Raw genomic sequence first — 20,023 nt, forward strand, 5'->3', positions numbered from 1 at the left:
AATAAGCACACTAAAAACAAAAATATTCATATGAAATATATTTTTTCAATGATTCATCTGTTATTTATGTTAATGACATAAATTGGTAGTGGTACAATAGTTTTTGTAGACCGATTATTTAGATTGATAGCATATTTTCAACATTGTGGTACAGAATTCCAAATAAATAAATCATAAAATGTTAGAGATGAAAGATTTTAATTGAAATAAATTATGTTAAATTAATATCACAAATTTAATACAAAATTATACATGAGTTTAATATAACTACAAAATTAATTAGATACTTAAAAGGTTTATTTTAGTGAAAATGAAGTATACATTTATATTTTAAGAATTACAAAATTAGTTAAATATTTAAAAGGTTTTTTTAAGTAAAAAACAAAATATAAATTTATATAATAAACAAAAACAAAAGTAATTCAATATTTTAAAATATTTGCTTTAATGAAAAATAAAAAATATATTAATATTGTAAATAAAAAGATATGAAAAGATTTTATTTAGATGTAATTCAGAGAGAAAATGAGAATGTCTATTGATTTATTTTAGAATAGTTAAAATAATCAAATATGTATACAAAAATTTATTTAAGTAATTTTCTAAAGGATGTTCCAACTTAAAAAAATTACGCATGATATTAGGTTGTGACTTCTATTTTAATAGAATAGATGGTCCAACAAAAAATATAACAATTTTTGGAGCACATTTACTGTAATTTGGTTACGCATGATATTAGGTTGTGACATCTATTTTAATAGAATAGATGGTCCAACAAAAAATATAACAATTTTTGGAGCACATTTACTGTAATTTGGTTATCAACAATCTGGTCATCCGAATATATTGTTTTTGGTTAACACTTAAATAAGCGAATTTTAACAACCACAATATATTGAAATTATATGCATATATTTTAGTATATAAAGTTTTAGAAACAATTATACAAAATATTTTACTTCGAACAGTATTTTGTTTTTATAATAAGTGTATAAGAAATATTTATATAGTGTTTTTACATACTGTTTATTTTGTATTTTGTTTTATTTGGTAAAGTTGGTATATTTTGTTAATTATATATATATATATATATATATATATATATATATATATATATTAATATATTACTAACTTGTATAGTGTTATGTTTTGTAATGTATAGTATTGATTTTTCGTACAATGTTCTGTTTCATTATTATTTTTATATAGTATGTTGTTTAGTAAAAATAATAGATTTTAAATAATTATATATATATTATATTATAATTTAGCAATCCAGATATTAAGATTTTAGACTAACAAAATTATGAAAAATACATGTTTTCTAGGTTATATTTGGTAACTAATACCTATAGAAATTTGAAGTTTGGAAATACTTGTCTAACAATAGATTTACTTACGAAAGAATATGCTCAAATTTTAGTCTATATATTCTATATATTGATATATATTTTATGAATAATAGTTAGGATCTATGCAGATTTGTTATATATCTTAAAATCTGCCTAAATTATTGCAAGATGTATAAAAATATTTCTAAGAATCTTTATAATTAAAATAAACCGTGTAACTAATGTTTTTTTCTAAAATCCTCCGTAACGGGTTGAGAACCTGCATAATATTTTTTGGAATATGTAAACCGAAGTTTTGTCAACTTTCTAATAATCTCAACAATTTTAACAAATGGTTCAGATTTTCTGTGTATACAACCTGCCAAATTAATGTTAATACAAATTCATATATTAAATAAAATATAATATCCAAAATATAAATATAAATAATTCTTACTTATAAACTATTGTTCAAGACTCATATAAGTAATTCAATACTAATATATAAAAACAACAATATTTTACACCAAATTTTAATAGTACAAGAAAATCATCTATCACTCTATCTATACTATTATTTTAAAAGTGAATTTGCTGATTGTCATGTTCTCCATAATTTTAGCTAATTTTGCTTATTTGTCATGTTTTTATTAGGTTTTAGCTTAATCATTGATTTATTATTAGTTTTTAGTTGACTCACTAATTTATTAATATAAAAAATATCCAACGAATTTTATTTTAATAACATTAAATTTATATTTGTTTATTAAATATCTAGTTATTTTTATTATCTTTGTCATATTTTTATTAGGTTTTAGACTTTTAATTGTCTAGGTTATTGATTTAATATTAGTTTATAACTTATTCACTAATTTATTAATTTAAACAATACCCTTGATGAGTTTTATATATAATTTTATTTTAATAATATTAAATTTATATGTTATATTAAATATTAAATAACTGATTATAAAATAATATAATCTAATTATCAAAAAACATATTTAGAAATAAGATAATTCATATTTTTTTCTATCCGGAAACAATATTTTAATCATAAAATTTAAAAAATTAAGATACCAAAGAATTTATAATTAAATATTAGTCAAGCAAAAACATCTATATAAAGATATTTTCTAAACTACTTGTGTGATATGAGTGTTTTAAAAAAATTAACACAATAATAAGTATATGTTTTGATGAAAAATATTTGACTTATAAATACTTTGATGATTGATTTAACTATTTGAAAACATAAATAATAACTTATTATGCTGATTTTAGATTAGTAAGACATAAACTAATAAGAAGATTATGCACGTATGTGCGGACTAAACGCTTAGTTAAATTTTAAATTGTAATCTTTATTTTAATTTTACTTCTTGAGGTATAATGGCCAGTATTTGATAATTCAGTATTAAGATTTGTTTCATGTTTGTTGTCCTTGTTAGGGGCAACGAAGCAAAAATGATTGAACATATTGCCAATGATGTTTTGAATAAATTTCTTTCAACCACGTCCAAGGACTTTAATGACTTTGTCGGCATTGATGATCATATCGCTAAAATGAGTGTATTGTTGCATATGGAATGTGAGGAAGTGAGGATGGTTGGGATATGGGGTTCTTCAGGAATCGGCAAGACTACCATTGCAAGAGCTCTAATTAGTCGTCTCAGTCGCCACTTCCAAAGTAGTATTTTCATAGATAGAGCTTTCATATCCAAAAGTATGGAAATTTATAGTAGAGGCAACCCGGATGACTATAACATGAAACTGAACTTGCAAAGAAATTTCCTATCTGAAATTTTAGATAAGAAAGACATAAAGATTGATCATTTGGGAGCACTAGCAGAGAGGTTGAAATATCATAAAGTTCTTATCATTATAGATGATTTGGATGATCAAGTAGTGTTAGATACTTTAGCTGGTCAAGCTCAGTGGTTTGGACGTGGAAGCAGAATCATTGCAATTACAAAAGATAAGCACATTTTAACGGCTCATGGGATCAATCATATTTACGAAGTCAAACTCCCGTCTGAGAAACTAGCTCTCCAGATATTATGTCAATCTGCATTTAGGAAAAACTCCCCTCCTCATGGTTACCTGGAGCTTGCTTGTGAAGTGGTAGAGCATGTTGATAGTCTTCCTTTAGGTCTTAATGTTTTGGGTTCACATTTGCGGGGGGAAGATAAAGAGTATTGGTTGAATCAGTTGTCAAGGCTTCGAAAAGGTATAGATGGAAAAATCCATAAGACACTAAGAGTCAGCTACGATGGATTAAATAACAAAGAGGACAAAGCGCTATTTCGTCATATCGCATGTCTTTTCAACTATGCTGGTATCATTGAGATCAAGAAGTTGCTAGCTGATAGTGACTTGGATGTTAACATGGGACTTCGAAACCTCAATGATAACTCTCTCATACAAATAAGAAGGCAGACTGTGGTGATGCATTCTTTGCTACAAGAAATGGGTAAAGAGGTCGTTCGTTCACAGTCAAATGAGCCTGGAGAAAGAGAATTTCTAACGGATTCGAAGGACATCTGTAATGTGCTTGAAGAGGACATTGTAAGTTTTTTCCGCGCACTCTTCATATAACTCACTATAAGATTCAAAATTTTCCATATGGCTTGGAAGTGTAGGCATTTGTTAAACTAATAAGTTTGTCTCTTCTCATTTATTATCTTTTCAGGGAAGTAGAAATGTTTTGGGTATATCACTGAATAAAGATGAGATAGATGAGAAAGATGAACTGCATGTACATAACAGTGCCTTCAAAGGGATGCGTAATCTCCGCTTTCTAAATATTTACACAAACCAAAGTATGACAAAAGACCGGTTGCACTTACTAGAAGGCTTAGACTATTTGCCACCTAAACTCAGATTATTGAGTTGGGACAGATATCCGATGAGATGTATGCCTTCTAAGTTTTGTCCCAAGTATCTCGTGAAGCTCAAAATGCAAGGAAGCAAGCTTGAGAAATTGTGGGAAGGAATTGGGGTAATATATATATCTGTTTTTTTGTGAAAGAGAATATATATTACTATTGTTCTTGTTTTTTATGTATTTTTTTTTATGACATTCTTTTCACCTAATGTGTAACTTACTTGCGTTTCAGAACCTTACATTCCTCGACTATATGGATTTGTCGGAATCTGAAAACTTGAAAGAGATTCCAGATCTTTCTTTGGCAACTAATCTAAAGACACTTAACCTCAGTGGTTGCTCGAGTCTGGTGGAGCTTCCTTTGTCTATTCGGAATCTGAATAAACTCATGACGTTGGAAATGTCAGGATGCATAAATCTAAGGACTCTTCCAAGTGGCATCAACCTCCAATCTCTCGTTAGCGTAGATCTACGGAAATGCTCCGAGTTAAACAGTTTTCCTGATATATCAACCAACATTTCAGATCTCGATCTAAATGAAACAGCTATTGAAGAAATCCCTTCTAACTTGCGTCTTCAGAATCTTGTTAGTCTTCGCATGGAACGAATCAAGAGCGAGAGATTGTGGGCAAGTGTGCAGGTATGTATCTTTATTTTCTAGCATTGTGATAAACGGGGTTCTAGGTGACAGTGATGTGCTATGACAATATATGTTTATGACTAATAGATACACGACACCCGTAAAAATATAAGAAATACCATACGATAGTGTAATGAAATACACAAAGAGAAAAGAAACCCAAAATGACATTTACTAAAAAAGTTAATTTTATATTTTAATATATGATTTATGAATTAGGATTGAGCAATTCTCCTAGATATATCATTTTCAAGTTTTTGTCACAAAAATAGACTCTAAAGAGAAAAATGACCAAAATATTTCACTTAATAGGTAAAAGACTATAATATTATAGATATATAAATACAAATAAAAAATTTAATATTTATAAATATTTGTTTTTCAATTTTTTTTTCACATTTTCATTTCGTTAATCGAAATACTTTTTGAAACTATTTTTCAAATTTTTATTTTCTAAATTTTAATATTTATTTTTTATTTTGTAAAATCTTAAACCTTAATCCTAAATCTCTCTCTTTTAACTCCAAATCCTAAAGTTTGGATTGGTTAACCCTAGGAGATTAAATATATATTTACCTCGTTAATGAAACATTTTTGTCTTTTTAATATTTAGAGTCTATATTTGTGACAAAAACTTTTTTAGTGCTATCTTAGGGTATTTCTCATTAGGATTTATATTTTAATATATAGGGGTAAGGGGTTAGACCGTTAGAGTAAGGTTTAATTGTTTGAAATATTTAGCCATATACTTTTTAAGGTGATTTGTCTAACATTCTGAACATTTTTTGGTTCAGTCGCTCGCAGCTCTCATGACTGCGCTGACTCCTCTTTTGACAAAATTGTATCTCTCGAATATCACAAGTTTGGTGGAGCTTCCTTCTTCATTTCAGAATCTCAATAAACTTGAGCAGTTGAGAATTACAGAATGCATATATCTCGAGACGCTTCCCACTGGAATGAACATAGAATCTCTGGATTACCTTGATCTCAGTGGATGCACAAGGCTGCGGAGTTTTCCTGAAATTTCAACCAACATCTCCACAATCAATCTAAATAATACAGGGATTGAAGAGGTTCCTTCCTGGATCGAGAATTTTTCTAAGCTCAGGTTTCTGTATATGAGGAAATGCTTCAAGCTAAAATGTGTATCCCTTAACATTTGTAAAATCAAACAGCTTGAGAAGGCTGACTTTACAGTCTCAAGGAGACATTCTAATAAAGCTAGCTGGTGTGACAGTCCAAGTGCAGTGGTAATGGAAACAGACAACGTTCACGTTCACCGTACATTACCAGCTCCCAAGGAAGACTCCTCATCAATATATGTGCCAAAACTCTACCTAAAATTCGTCAACTGCTTTATACTGAGTCAAGAAGCTCTCCTTCAAGAACTCTCGGTTTTAAAGGGACTGATATTTCCAGGTGAAGAAGTACCTTCATATTTCACTCACCGATCTATTGGATGCTCGCTGACCATCCCTCTACTCCACAACTCTCTCGCGATACCATTCTTCAGGTTTAGAGCTTGCGCCATGGTTGAACTTGATCTTAGGTTGTATCCACTTTCTCCCTACATTGTTATCCAGATATGTTGCCGGTTCAGTGACAGATTCGGAAACAGCTTTCAGTCCTTTGGTCAGCCACATAGCTTCACGCCATATCATCAGAAGGGTAGTCATCTGTTTATATTTGACTGCCGTCTCCTTCTAAACAGAGATAATGCTACTCCAGACGAACTTAATTACAATCAAGTTTGCATTGAGTTCCGTATCATTGAGGACCGCTCTATTTTTATACTCAAAGGATGTGGTATACGAATCTTTGAGGATCATTGCCCATCTCCAGATAACCAACCTGGTAAGCCACATATATCTAGAATATTTCAGCATCTATATATCGAGATTTATGTATCTCATAATTAATTTTTCAGGATCAACCTAAAATTTATTCATATAATAGATCACTTGAATGCTCTGCAGATAATGTGAGCTCCACGTTAGGTGCAGCTAGATGGGCTCTGCCACATCCTACCAAACGGAACGTCTTTAAAGATTTAACGTTGGCTCTCAATGGCGCAAAGCAGCAGTTTTTAAAACGCCGTGCACGTGGAGAATGAAGGAAAGGCACATGAAAAATAAAAGGCAATACTAGTTTGGTGCTGAGAATGGATTTTCCAGTGGGGACTTAATTCCGATATTGTATGAATAGTGTTTCGGACAAATAAAAGTTTTGTAATATCAGGGTCAGGAGTCAGTTTGTTTTCACTATATATGTCCCTCCTTATGTACTGTAACTTTGCTGATTCGAACCAGACTTCTTTGTTGTTCATGGATCAAGAATTTTCTAAATTGTATTTGCAATTGAATCTGGTCCGGGGCATAGGCAAAGGAACCGGCTGCTGAGGGCATTCTGATTTTATAAAATAATTTTAGTTGTATGTAGGACACTATAAAAATTTATATGAAGAATATGGGCATAAATTTGTATTTGAGCATAAGGCATTACAAGTATTTTATAAAAGTTAGACCGGCCCTTCCTGTGGGTTCAATTCCATACAAAAAGAGCAAATCAGTTTGTATGTATGACACAATGTTTTTTTTTTTTTTTTTGAAAAAATGTATGACACAATGTTTATAGAGAAAGAAACAAGTCACAGTTACGGAATGGGGTACCCTTTCGAGTTTCGACATGCGCTTTTTGCCAATCGCGCCAGCTCAGCTGGAAAACATTTATCTAATTTGACTTTAAATTTATTGAGAAACTCCGCAGATTAAACTTGAAGAATGCTAAAAATTGGAGAAAAGGTTCCATGGATGCAAAATTTATTTTAGAGCTATTTTGATTATATGAATGAATAAATTACAATCTTTAATATCTATATTATATTCTTTAAAAATCAGTTATTTGTGGAAACTCCTTTAGCAGGCTTGACTAAGAGTTACTGACCTGTATTCTCACAAAACCGAGAAGCAAGATTTATAGCCGCCGATTTTAATCATTATTTAACATGTCTCAAATGATCTTACACACGTTCTTTTGCATATTGTTATTACTTCTCATACACGTTTCTTACTCTTTTTCTTTTTCTTTCTTAAAAGTCTATGAAATGGATCGCAAATGTTATAGCTGTATCCATACTGAATTGAGTAATGAATATTTATGAACATGTATGATACAATAAAGTCTAACAACTATATAAAACAAAACAAAAATTACGAAAGAAACAAAGTGAACCAAAGAATCTTTTATAAGTTTCCAAAGGTTTTCAAATTATTTAGTTGTTCCCTGTGAATGAAGCAAAACATAGATTCTTTGTAAGAAAAACAGCAACCCAGCTTTACAACCTGCAAGAACAAGTATTTAATTCCTTAACGAATCCCGAAAACCCAAGCAGCCTTAAACAAGAAAAGCACCATCTAATCAAAACCTATATATAAATCTAAGCTCTTAATTCATTCCACAATTAAGATCTTAACTTCAAATATCTTCCTCAAAAAAAAATTTACATAGTTCTGGATTGTCTTGTCTACGGCGACACGAAGAAAATGGCGGAACAACGAATGCAACCAGTGGCTTCTTTGCTTCTACTCCTGAATTTCTGCATGTACGCCATTGTTCTCGGAATTGGAGCATGGTCCATGAACAAAGCTATCAGCCATGGCTTCCATATTGGTATATAATATTTTTTTTGTAATAGAAAATACTGTTTCAAAACAAACAAAAAAAATACTGTTTACAAGATATACTTTTGATGATTAAGCAATAATTCTATCTAAAAATAAAATATACGATTTGTTGTCAGTAATTGTACACCACAACAAAACTGAACAAAAAATAAAAACTTGAAATGTAACAATTTGGTAGTTAATCCAAGCTTGGTTCTGTGTTCCTGACGAACTGTGTGAATAATATTTATGTACTTCATCGATTTAGATTTTTAGTGTCTAGCTTTAAATATCAATAGTATGAATCCTTACCTCAAGTAAAGCAAGTTTCTAAAATTTGCCTGATAAATGAATATGTAATATATTTTTTTCTGAAAAGATGAATATGTAATCTTTCTTAAATATAAATCTAAACCAATCTTTTGAAAAATATTTGATGATGGTTTGAACTAAGCATCTCAAGTTTCTTTTTCCAAAAATTAAAGGTGCGGATTACAGTCTTCCCGCTCATTTCTCGCCAATATATTTTCCGATGGGTAATGCGGCCACCGGATTCTTTGTGATGTTTTCCTTAATTGCCGGAGTTGCTGGAGCTGCCTCTGTTATCACCGGTGTCAGTCATATCCAGTCATCCACTACAGCGAGTCTTCCGGCAGCTGTCTCTGCCGCCACCATTGCTTGGTCGCTCACAGTTTTAGCCATGGGGTAAGACATCAATCAAAACAACACTTTTGACAAAAAAATTCAATCATTTTATTTCCTACAATTCTTTACCTTTTAAGACGCCAAAGATAAAAATCCAATTATAGTTTATTATTTTTTCTGTTTCTTGAATGTTCTTGTGCAGATTTGGCTGCAAGGAAATTGAACTTGGAATGAGAAATGCCCGTCTGGTAAGCAAATTGTCTTTGCTATAATAATCTGTATAAATATATACTGTATATTAGTTATTTAAATATCTTTGACATAAAGTGTAGTTATTTTAATTAAATATCGTTTGTCATAAGAGTAGTTACTTAGATGAGGATAACAAAAAAGTTTATTTAAATACTTCAGTTTATGACCATAAAATACTTCAGTTTATGACCATAAAATACTTTAACTAACTAAAGAGCCTTAATTTCATTTGAATTTGTTTTTGGCAGAGGACAATGGAGGCATTTTTAATCATTCTTTCGGCAACACAACTTATCTATATTGCTGCTATATATGTAACTCGAAAATAAATCGAGAGAAAAACTGATTTATTTCTTCTTATTTATTTGTTTTGTAATTTATATTTTCTTATCTAATTTGCTTAATTCCAGATGTGTATTTGTGTGGTTTGTATTATTTATTGAATTTCCAATAAAATATATACTCTAATTTTCAACATTAATAAAAAGAAATTTGAATTCCAGGCATGGGATGCTTACAAAAATAATGCGCGCTAGAAAATTACAAAGTAAGTAAAAGTTTTTAAGATCATTACAAAACAAAAACGTTTTTTCAATTCGCACTTATGTGAAAAGCTACAAGCGAAGCATAAGCACCACCTGATATCTCCATTAACGTTTCATGTCTTCCTCTCTCCGCGATCACACCGTCCTTCACAACCGCAATAACATCCGCGTTCTTAATCGTAGCGAGCTGGTGAGCCACCACAACCGTGGTCCGGTTCACCATCACGCGGTCAAGCGCATCCTGCACCACCCGCTCAGACTCCGCATCTAACGCGCTTGTTGCTTCGTCAAGCAACAAAACCATAGGATCCTTGAGAATAGCCCTAGCTATGGCGATCCTCTGTTTCTGACCACCGGATAACTGTACACCGCGTTCACCTACCGAAGTTTCGTAGCCTTGCGGTAACGTGCTTATGAAGTTATGCGCATTAGCTGCTTTGGCCGCGGTTATGATCTCTTCCTCTGTGGCTTCACCGGTTTTTCCATAAGCTATGTTTGATCTGATCGTCTCGTTGAATAAAACCGGTTCTTGACTAACCAAACCCATCTGTTGCCTTAACCAACTCAGTTTCAATGTTCGAACATCAACTTGATCCAAGAGAATGTTGCCTGAATCTGGATCGTAGAATCTCTCGATTAAGCTTATCACCGTAGATTTCCCACTCCCGCTCTCTCCAACCAATGCCACGGTCTGAAAACCAAATCGTTAACCGGTTATATCATTTTGGTATAGTCAAACCGGAAATATCCTATTAACATGTTTGTTACCTGTCCAAAGGAGATAGTTAAGCATAAGTCACTAAAAATCTGAATATCTGGTCGTGTCGGATACCGGAAACTGACGTGTTGAAACTCGATATGACCGTGCACAATTGGTAACACTGTCCCCTTGTTGGAACTCGAATCAATTTTCGGTTTACTATCAAGTATCTCGAAAATAGAAGCAGCAGAGTCTTTGGCTTTGTTTCTATCAGGTGCCATAGCACTCGTTTGAGACACTGCTAGTGCGGTCATAGTTAACGCAAAGAAAACCTGAAACGTTATAACCACTTAAATATTACAAACAAATCATATCTAAACCGAACCGGATAATGTCTCACTCTTTTATACCTGAAAGAATTCTCCAAACGTGGCCATCCTCTTCTGAATCAACCAGGAACCAACGTAAAAACATAAGGAGTTGATGCAGTAGAGAGCCAAGAATGAGATACCGTAGCCTGAACCGCTCACAAGTCCTAACCGGACACCTTGTTTCTTTGGTGCCTCGCATTTCTGTTGGTACAGATCCATCACTTTATCCTCTGCGCATAATGATGCAACCGTTCTTATGCTGCTCACCGCATCACTTGCCACCTGACTTGCTTCTTCGTATTTTTCCTGAACCGAAGTAAACCGGATTAGACTAGGTTAACCTGGAAATTAAAATTAAAACGTTTTTGAATACTACTAACTTTTGCGTTTGCGCTAAAACCGGTTATACACTTGGTCTGAAAGTATCCCTGAAGGACTATAACTGGTGTCATAAGAAGGATGATTATAGCTAATATCCAATTAGCGGCAAACGCTATAATCAATGCAGCGACTACAGTCGCTATATTTTGCATTATCAACGCCAAAGCATCACCCACTATACTCTTCACTGCCGCAGCATCTGTAGACAATCTTGCTCCAATCACGCCACTGGAAATAAAAACGAAATATTAAAAAATTAACGTAAGAAAAGAAAAACTAAGTATTAAAAAATTAATTGGTGACTAGTTCAGAATTATTTAGATATAGAGTTGTTTAGTTATTGTTAGCGAAACAAAAATAACATAAGAGAATGATGATGCATCATGGTTATATTACCTAGAATTTGCGGTATTATCGAACCAACTAATCTCCTGGTGAATAACTTTATCAAAAGATAATGATCTAATGCGTTTGATAAGTCTTCCTCCAGCTATAGCGAACAGATAGTTTTGAAACGGAACCACGATCAGATCCGTTAAACCGAGCAAGACGAAGATGATAGCCCAGAAATGTGAATCTTTACGTAGTTGATCTGAAGGCTCGAAGAATATCTTGATGGTGCTAGACATAAGCAACCCTTGGACCGGGTACACAATACCGTGAACCACTGCAGCCAATGAACCGGCCAACAAAACTGGAATCTCTGGTTTGTTGAGGTGAGCAAGCCGTCTCAACGATACTTTCTTGCGTTTCTTGGACGTTTTGTTTTCGTTGGAAGAGTTATTCTCGTGGATTTCTTCGGTTTGGTTCAAATTAACCGGTCTCGGTAAATCAAAATCAGTTTGGTTGTGACTAACGGATACCGTCTCATGCGGCTCCGATTCCTCGACTCCTTCTTTCTTTGATACTTCTTGTAGACTAACAAGCTGTGAATACGCTCCCTCGGGATCTTGAATCATCTCCTCGTGAGTTCCTGATTACAACTTCTGTTAATATACAAATAAAAACTGATTACTTGTGTTGCACGCTACTAGACAAACCCTAACCTTTCTCGATGATTTTGCCCTGCTGCACAACGGCGATCATGTTCGCAGTTCTAATAGTGGTAAGCCGATGAGCCACCACGATGGTTGTCCGGCTTGACATTAGCTTAACAAGAGCGCCCTGAACTGTTCGTTCTGATTCCGCATCTAAAGCACTTGTTGCTTCATCAAGAAGCAAGATTTTAGGGTTTTTCAATATGGCCCTAGCAATCGCGAGCCTCTGCTTCTGTCCACCAGATAATTGTGTCCCGTGATCTCCTACCATTGTGTCCAACCCCTGAAAAATATAGAGAATTAAGAAATGTAAACTCGGTTTATTGGTCGAAATCGTTACACCTAAAGTTTAAGTACCTGCGGCAGTTTGTCGACAAACCTAGTAGCACTGGCCAGCTTAACCGCGGTTCTAATTTCTTCATCGGATGCATCTTCTTTCCCATAAACAATGTTCTCCCTGATTGTGGTTGCGAAAAGTATAGGCTCTTGGCTTACTAAACCAATCTTGCTTCTGATCCATCTTAACTGAAGCTTCTTTAAATCAATTCCATCAATTAAAACTTCTCCTGATTCCGGATCATAGAACCTCTCAATCAGACTGATCACTGTTGATTTTCCACTTCCACTCTGCCCAACCAAAGCCACGGTTGTGCCATTTGGTACAACCAGCGAAAATCCAGCAAAGATCTGCACGTCAGGTCTTGCTGGATATCGAAAATACACGTCTTTTAGCTCAATGTCTCCTTTAATCTCGTTCAAAACCTTACCACTCATGCTATAAATATCTATCTTTGGTTTTGTTCTTATAGTCTCAAACATTTTGTAGGCTGCGGCTTGTCCGGCCGCGAAAGCGTTAAGAGAAGGTAATGTCTGCCCCAACGACCTGAGAATGTGTAAGAAAATTAGGATTTTCAGTATCACAAAAAAATTATGAGAGCATGTAATCGTTATACTCACATTCCTCCACTCAAAATTGCGAAAATCACGTTCATGACTTGACCTCCAGTATATCCCTTCTCCATTATCAGCCAAGCACCGTACCAAATGGCAATACCATATGTACAATAACTTACAACCATCATTACTCCAAGGCCTAGACCCGAGAAGAGCCCTTGTTGAACCATAGATTTATAGGCAATCTCGAGCTTCTTCTCATATTTTTGGGTTGCTTGTTTCTCTCCGGTGAATGCCACTACCTGACAAAACATCAAAAATGTGTGATATGAATGTATGTGATTATCTAAAAAAAAAGAATTTCGGACTGCGCGAAAACTTACTGTTCTAATCGACCCAACAGCTTGTTCTATTACATTTTCAGCTTCCGCATAAGCGAGTTGGCCACGACCAGCCATTTTGGACATGATCAAGGCCATTGCACCACCAGTGGCCACGATCAATGGAATGCATGGAATAAGAGCTACTGTGAGGCGTCTGCCAATTATACAAGCGACTGTGATTCCACCAAAGAATGTTGATATTAGCTGTATAAATTTCCCAACCTGAAAATTTTGAAATCATAGAAAAAAAAAGAATATTCACCAACTTGTATCGCAAGAAACAGCCGAGATATAAAAATTTATCAAAACCTTTTCTCCCATGGACTCTTGAATAAGAATGGTGTCCCCGGACATTCTTCCGATGACTTCACCGGTGTTTGTCTCGGTGTCAAAAAAGCCAATATCTTGTCTTAATATTGTTTTGAGGTATAGCCCTCGAATTCTGGCGGACTGACGCTCCCCAGTTACCATCCAACATGAGACCTCTGCGAAAGAACGAAAAGGCTTTGTGAACAAGTTAGGTCAAGCTAAAAGAAGGAAAACAGAGTTTTGGCTTACGCAGGAAAGACACAAGGCACGCGTAGACTGCAAGGTAAAGAAACCTCACAGCAACCTGAGATTAATTAACAGCAAGCAGTTGAGATTTAAATTTACAATTCGTGCATATGATAAAAATCAAATTTTAGTTTTCCATTTTGTACTCAAGACACAAATGAGGAAGTAAATTTTCATTTCAATTAAAGAAAGTAGAAAAGAGGAACAAAGTAAAACGAAACTATGAATTGTTTCCAGTTAATAATAATCACATTAAAGAACTATTGAACCTTTTCATGCATATGCACCAAATTTTATAAGGTATGCACCAAATTTTATATTTCTGTGAAGAAAATGTAAAATAGTGTAAAAATTGAGAAAGAAAAAAAAGAATATCTCTTTACAATTTAAGAATTAAAGATCAAAGTAGAAGAAATACATTTGGTCAATAAACCGTGGTCAATCTGACGATTTATGTAATAAACGTAACAAATAAAGTCTTTTGGATTTTTCCCCTTTTAAGATTATAAAACCAAATAATACATCTAAATATTATAACAATAATAATAATAATCTTAACCAGACATCAATTTTTTTACAAAAAATAAAAATCAGTTTGTTGTGAAGGACAACTCTTAAATTTATGCTATGCTGTTTCCTCTTTTCTGTGTAAAAGGACCAGCTAAAACTACAATTAGGAAAAATCAAAATCCATACAGTGAAATCCTCAAAAACCCTTGAACTGATATCAGTAATAACAACTATAAAATGTCATAAATCATTTGAGATCCTAACCTTGGAGACTTCTTTAACCATGTGATCGTGATCAGAGAAGCCAAAGACGTTAATGATTTTGCCTATGAGTACTGACATAATCGGCTGAGCTAGGCCGTTGGCCATGGCGGAGATAGTCCCAACAGCCATTAAAATGATGTCGTATCGATCTGCAAACGTTAAAAGCTTGTAAAACGCTACTTTCTGATTGCCTCCGTCTCCATTCGTGATCCTCTTCGCTTTCTCCTCCATTGGTTTCTTAAGGGGGATAAAAAAAGAGAATGTAACCCAAAAGAAAAACTATTGGAATTATACGAGTCAGATGTTACTCTTTGGACTTTATAAACTCGGTTCATCTGGCCGGTTACAATGAGTGAGACCAAAAGGAACAAAATTCAACATTGCCTTCTCAAGGTACTTTGTCCATTTAAGTTTGTATTTATTCAAATGCTTTTGAATCCTTTGGACTTTGGTAGTCCTTATAATTTATTCTATCCTTTTTTGCATGATCTACCTTTTCGTTTTATTTTACAAGGCATGATCTAAGTACTTATAATGAAGGGAATTGTCTCATATGTACATTACGACTGCCATTTTTTTTTTTTTTTTTGAACTTTAACTACGACTGCCATTATTACATGGTAAATCTACCTTCCTTTGAAAATCATGCATTAGACCTTGGGCTAAATCTCATCAAAAACGGGTTATATAGACTTATAGTTTCTTTTGCTTTAGGCAGCCCAATACATATGATTTGGAATATGATGACCGCTAATCCCAACTGAAAAAAAGCAAAAAGGTATAGTTACGCCAGGTTTAAACAAAGAAATAAAGGCCTGAGGAGACCGATGGATTGGAGAACATATACCCAGCTAACAGAGTTAGAATAATTTGCACGATCATTTTTTTTGTCAACAATAATTTGCACTATCTATTATGGGCAATGGGCATTATTGGTTTTAGTACTGATGCTTTGTATGAAATGAGTTACATGTACCCAGTCAACTGGTATATGTATCGTTCATATGTTGCTTTATAAAACAATTGTTAACATTCAAGATTAGTTTAAAAAAAAATCCATACATACATCTAACAAATACGTTATATACTTATACCATACTGACAATATTTTTATACAACATAGTCACCGCCCACATATTTTCGTTTTTTAAATAAAACTTGGAAATATCCCAAGCCTATGGAAAGACCCTAACTATTTTAAAGGAATGTTGCGATCTACGAACGGATTCACACTCCAAATTTTCAAATGAGACCTATAAAATGGTTTCATGTCCATGTGGTTACAAATTGAAGCGTAGTGGGGTGCTTTCGAACTGTCTCTAGACTATTGAAGCCCACACTGAAGCCTATCTTATGATCTAACAAGAAGTCTTAATGAGCATGTAACTAGAGTTTCTTAACTATGTATATGTCGTTAGATGTGTTGATGAATGTAACCTTGGCTGCCATAGTACAACCTCTTTCAATCTCATTTTATGAATCAAATACAATTTTGTTTATTTTGGTGACAAATTTAAAGCTCTTTCATTTTGTTTCTTTGTTTATGAATAACGTTTTACAAGCTATTTTATCTTTCAATAAAGCTCTTATGAGCTCAATCTTTCTAGTTTCATAAATGTTATCATGGTATCAGAGCTTTAGTCGGTTCATGGATATTATTCCTCTTTCAGAACTTCTGCTAAACTTATCAAGTCAGCTTCGTTGTCACTTTCAATGGAGTTTGGTTCCTGAACTCGAAATCCAAAGAAAGGAGGAGACTTTTTCCATTTTTCAAGCTCTCCTTCTTCATAGACGGTTCATAGGATTATTCTGTTCATCTTCAAGCCTTAGTTTACTCTGTCTGATAAAATCCAGTCATGTTTTTGAAATCTTTTCGGCAGTGATGAAGTCAGAGAAGAGACACGCATTGGTAAAGAAAAGTTGGTGTATTGGTGAGGCTGGCCAAGCTGTTCGAAGAGGATAATGACTTTTCAAACAGAACTAGTGGTTTCTCCAAGTCACATGTCATGTTTCTTCTCACGATTGATAGGAAATAGAGAGTTGAGGTTTAGGCTGTTGTAGAATAGATTTCTCTTTGGTCGTGAGATAGCTTAGTCGAGTTAGGAGGATGACAAAAAATCCCCAATCTATTGTGAGACAAATAGGTCAAAATAATCTGAATATGTTCTCATACTTATGTCACTCTCCAAGCTGAATAATCATCTACCTATTTCCTATAGACCTTCAACTACTTATGTTCCTTTCAAAACCAGCTCTATCTGCATCTTCAAACTTGTCTCAACTGCTTGATTCACCACCCGATGCCAAGTTTGCAGGAGGAAATTGAAGCCCACACTGAAGCCCATCTTATGATCCAACAAGAAGTCTTAATGAGCATGTAACTAGGGTTTCTTAGCTATATATATATCGTTAGATGTGTTGATGAATGCAACCTTGGCTGCAATAGTTGCAGCCTGTTTCAGTCTCATTTTATGAATCAAATACAATCTTGTTTTTCTTGGTGACAAACCTAAAGTTATTTCCTTTAATTTCTTTGTTTAAGAATAAAGTTTTATGAGTTATTTCTATCTTTCAATAAAGTTCTTATGAACTCAATCGTTCTGGTTTCATAAATGTAATCATAGACTACCACCTCGTGATTTTTAAAGTCATTTTTTTATACATCAATATTTAAGCCTCGCAAAATAAAATGTGTGAATAAGAATGATCACACAACTCTACGGTAAAACAAAATGCTATGAATTGTAGAGAAAATCTTTCTACACTCTTAATTTTTTGTATTTTGCATTTTGGTCATTACAATTATATATCACATTTATAATTTTTAAATATTTTGTCGTTATCGTTTTACTCCTTAAAAAATCTTCACTCACAAATATTTCAAATTTTTTTTTATAAATTTAACTTCTACACATAAAATTAAATAAAAATTTAAAATATTTTAAATATTTTAAAACTGGATTTACACAACAACAATATTACAAAAGAGACTTATCAAATTCACGAGTTGATCATATATGAGAGTATTACGAAAATAGTTTTATTTGGAATAGTGTGGTATTTCACTTGTAATTTAGTATTAATTATGTAGTATTCACAAACTTGAAAATAAAATATCTTTTGAGATGTTCTTACAATATCAAAGTAGCACAAATGAGAGAGGAGAGAAATTGGAAAGTTAAATTTATGTTCTATATTTCTTAAATATGCCACAACAAAGTATTGTCTCATTTGAAAGATAAACTTGAATTATATTATATGGTTGTATAATATAATATAAATTTAAAACTTAGTTTATGCAATATACTATAAAATTTATAAAAAAAAAATATATATATATATATATATATATATATCTGCTTTATTTTATTTTTTAAATGCTTTATATAAGAGATCTATATATTTTATATGTAAAATATAAAACTGAATAATTCTTTTGATTATAATTAAAAATATATATTTTTATGATAACCAAAAAAAATACTACTACACATATGTAGATACAGAGATGTACTGACCATTAATACATACTAGATCCGTTCCAGTAAGATAGATGTTTTAGAAAAATAATTTAGTTCATAAAAATATATGCTTACGTTTTGTAGGAGAAATTGTAAACTTAAAAAAAAAATTGAATTTTATTGAATTACTATTGATTAAAAGTTATTAAAAATTGAATTACAAAAGATACATTTAAAATAGTGATTTAATGTGTTTTTTTAATATCCGTAAAAACACTAAAAATATATATCTTTAAGGAATGAAATATTTTACAGGATATATTTTACCCACTTAGTACATTTTTAAAGAATTTTAAAGAATATAATTACAAAGATACATTTATAATAGTGATGTATGTACATTTTTAATTTTTGTTTTCTTAGTCTTAAAATCAAAATTCTCTTGAGAATTGCTATACCCTGGAAGAAGAAGAGTCACCAATGCTATTGGCTTTTACATCTGTCTCACCAACTGTTGAATCTCTTTTTTTTTCCATCAAATTTTTGTTTTATTAAAGAGAACGGGCCAAGCCTAACGGCCGAAACCCAGATACAAAAGCCCACAATACTACCGGGCTAACAAAACCAACCAAAAACCGAAGCCCAATAAGCTAAAACGGCACAAAGCCCAAACCCTCGAACCCAGCACCGACAGGCTCGGGTACGCGTGCGTCGAGGAGGCTGACGCGAGACACGTGTGGAGATCCTGACCGTCAGTGCGCCACGCATCGCTCCGCCTCGACCCGACCGACTCCGCCTCACCGAGCCGCCGTACCGAAACCACTAAACCCTCGTTTCGCCGGAGCTCATTATCCCTTCAAGCCTCCACCGAAACCAAATCTCTTCTTCACCTTCCTGAAACGTTGACGGAGAGCATCATCCCTCTGAAGAGAGCTCATCCGACGGCGAAGCTTCATAACCCTAGAGATCACAAGCCGAGAACCTCTTCCTCTCCATGACCATAACCCAAACTCGAAACAAACAAAACAAACTCAGAAAATCTGAAGCCGGCGACGTAAGGCTGACGGAGCCTTCACCTTGAGCCGACGACGGCAAAGTTGAAGGAACTTCTGCCTCTCAGCGATTAAAACCGGCGGCAGTGGATCTGACGTAGCCTCCACCTTTCGGAACCAAAACCACACTCATCTTCACTTCTTCACTCCTTCCAAACCTCCGCGTCTTCACTCCAGTTACAGAAACCCACAAGAGGTGGCTGGCCAGAACTCAGGCAAGGTGGATGTCGTAAGAACTGAAAGTGAGACACAAACGGACACTTTTATCTTAAGGATGACGATCTCCGGCGACGGCACGCACGCTCACGTGCCGACAGTCCGCCGGAGATCTACTTTCTCTCTACTTTCTTTGTTATTGTTGAATCTCTTATCCCATATATAAATGGGAAATTAGGCCAAATAACGAAAAAAAAAAGAAAAAAAAAAAAGAAGTACAAATTCACTTACCTTTCT

At 33.5% G+C, this 20,023-nt stretch overlaps 3 protein-coding genes across 3 annotated transcripts; 2 read left to right on the plus strand and 1 right to left on the minus strand.

Moving 5' to 3' along the window:
* The first annotated feature begins 2,474 nt into the window (after positions 1-2,474).
* Positions 2,475-7,981, plus strand: LOC106366829 (disease resistance protein RPS6-like). Its single transcript, XM_022692763.2, has 5 exons — positions 2,475-3,899; positions 4,024-4,332; positions 4,451-4,858; positions 5,653-6,712; positions 6,835-7,981. The coding sequence occupies exons 1-5, from the start codon at positions 2,763-2,765 to the stop codon at positions 6,969-6,971; spliced, it is 3,051 nt and encodes a 1,016-aa protein (XP_022548484.2). The 5' UTR covers positions 2,475-2,762; the 3' UTR covers positions 6,972-7,981.
* Positions 7,982-8,301: 320 nt separating this feature from the next.
* Positions 8,302-9,898, plus strand: BNAA09G18040D (membrane protein PM19L). The gene is made up of 4 exons (XM_013804012.3): positions 8,302-8,527; positions 9,006-9,225; positions 9,368-9,413; positions 9,666-9,898. Exons 1-4 carry the CDS (start codon positions 8,401-8,403, stop codon positions 9,744-9,746), a joined length of 474 nt encoding a protein of 157 aa, XP_013659466.1. The 5' UTR covers positions 8,302-8,400; the 3' UTR covers positions 9,747-9,898.
* Positions 9,899-10,001: 103 nt separating this feature from the next.
* On the minus strand, positions 10,002-19,964 carry LOC106364430 (ABC transporter B family member 7). The gene is made up of 11 exons (XM_048740667.1): positions 15,058-19,964; positions 14,287-14,341; positions 14,038-14,213; positions 13,409-13,950; positions 12,809-13,334; positions 12,461-12,734; positions 11,811-12,387; positions 11,414-11,642; positions 11,073-11,339; positions 10,731-10,994; positions 10,002-10,653 (listed from the first exon to the last, which is right to left on the minus strand). The coding sequence occupies exons 1-11, from the start codon at positions 15,286-15,288 to the stop codon at positions 10,009-10,011; spliced, it is 3,786 nt and encodes a 1,261-aa protein (XP_048596624.1). The 5' UTR covers positions 15,289-19,964; the 3' UTR covers positions 10,002-10,008.
* Between the last annotated feature and the right edge of the window lie 59 nt (positions 19,965-20,023).

Source organism: Brassica napus, chromosome A9 (genome assembly GCF_020379485.1).
Source record: "Brassica napus cultivar Da-Ae chromosome A9, Da-Ae, whole genome shotgun sequence".
NCBI classification, from domain to species: Eukaryota; Viridiplantae; Streptophyta; class Magnoliopsida; order Brassicales; family Brassicaceae; genus Brassica; species Brassica napus.

What these genes read in the sequence shown, in the direction of transcription:
- LOC106364430 (XM_048740667.1), bottom strand. Translation starts at nt 15,288, where the DNA reads ATGGAGGAGAAAGCGAAGAGGATCACGAATGGAGACGGAGGCAATCAG. An exon ending in GCAATTTTGAGTGGAGGAAT is followed by an intron (nt 13,335 to 13,408) that starts GTGAGTATAACG and finishes ACACATTCTCAG; the next exon opens with GTCGTTGGGGCAGACATTAC. An exon ending in CGTTTGGAGAATTCTTTCAG is followed by an intron (nt 10,995 to 11,072) that starts GTATAAAAGAGT and finishes ATAACGTTTCAG; the next exon opens with GTTTTCTTTGCGTTAACTAT.
- BNAA09G18040D (XM_013804012.3), top strand. Translation starts at nt 8,401, where the DNA reads ATGGCGGAACAACGAATGCAACCAGTGGCTTCTTTGCTTCTACTCCTG. An exon ending in CTCACAGTTTTAGCCATGGG is followed by an intron (nt 9,226 to 9,367) that starts GTAAGACATCAA and finishes GTTCTTGTGCAG; the next exon opens with ATTTGGCTGCAAGGAAATTG. An exon ending in GAATGAGAAATGCCCGTCTG is followed by an intron (nt 9,414 to 9,665) that starts GTAAGCAAATTG and finishes TGTTTTTGGCAG; the next exon opens with AGGACAATGGAGGCATTTTT.
- LOC106366829 (XM_022692763.2), top strand. Translation starts at nt 2,763, where the DNA reads ATGTTTGTTGTCCTTGTTAGGGGCAACGAAGCAAAAATGATTGAACAT. An exon ending in ATGTGCTTGAAGAGGACATT is followed by an intron (nt 3,900 to 4,023) that starts GTAAGTTTTTTC and finishes TTATCTTTTCAG; the next exon opens with GGAAGTAGAAATGTTTTGGG. An exon ending in ATCTCCAGATAACCAACCTG is followed by an intron (nt 6,713 to 6,834) that starts GTAAGCCACATA and finishes AATGCTCTGCAG; the next exon opens with ATAATGTGAGCTCCACGTTA.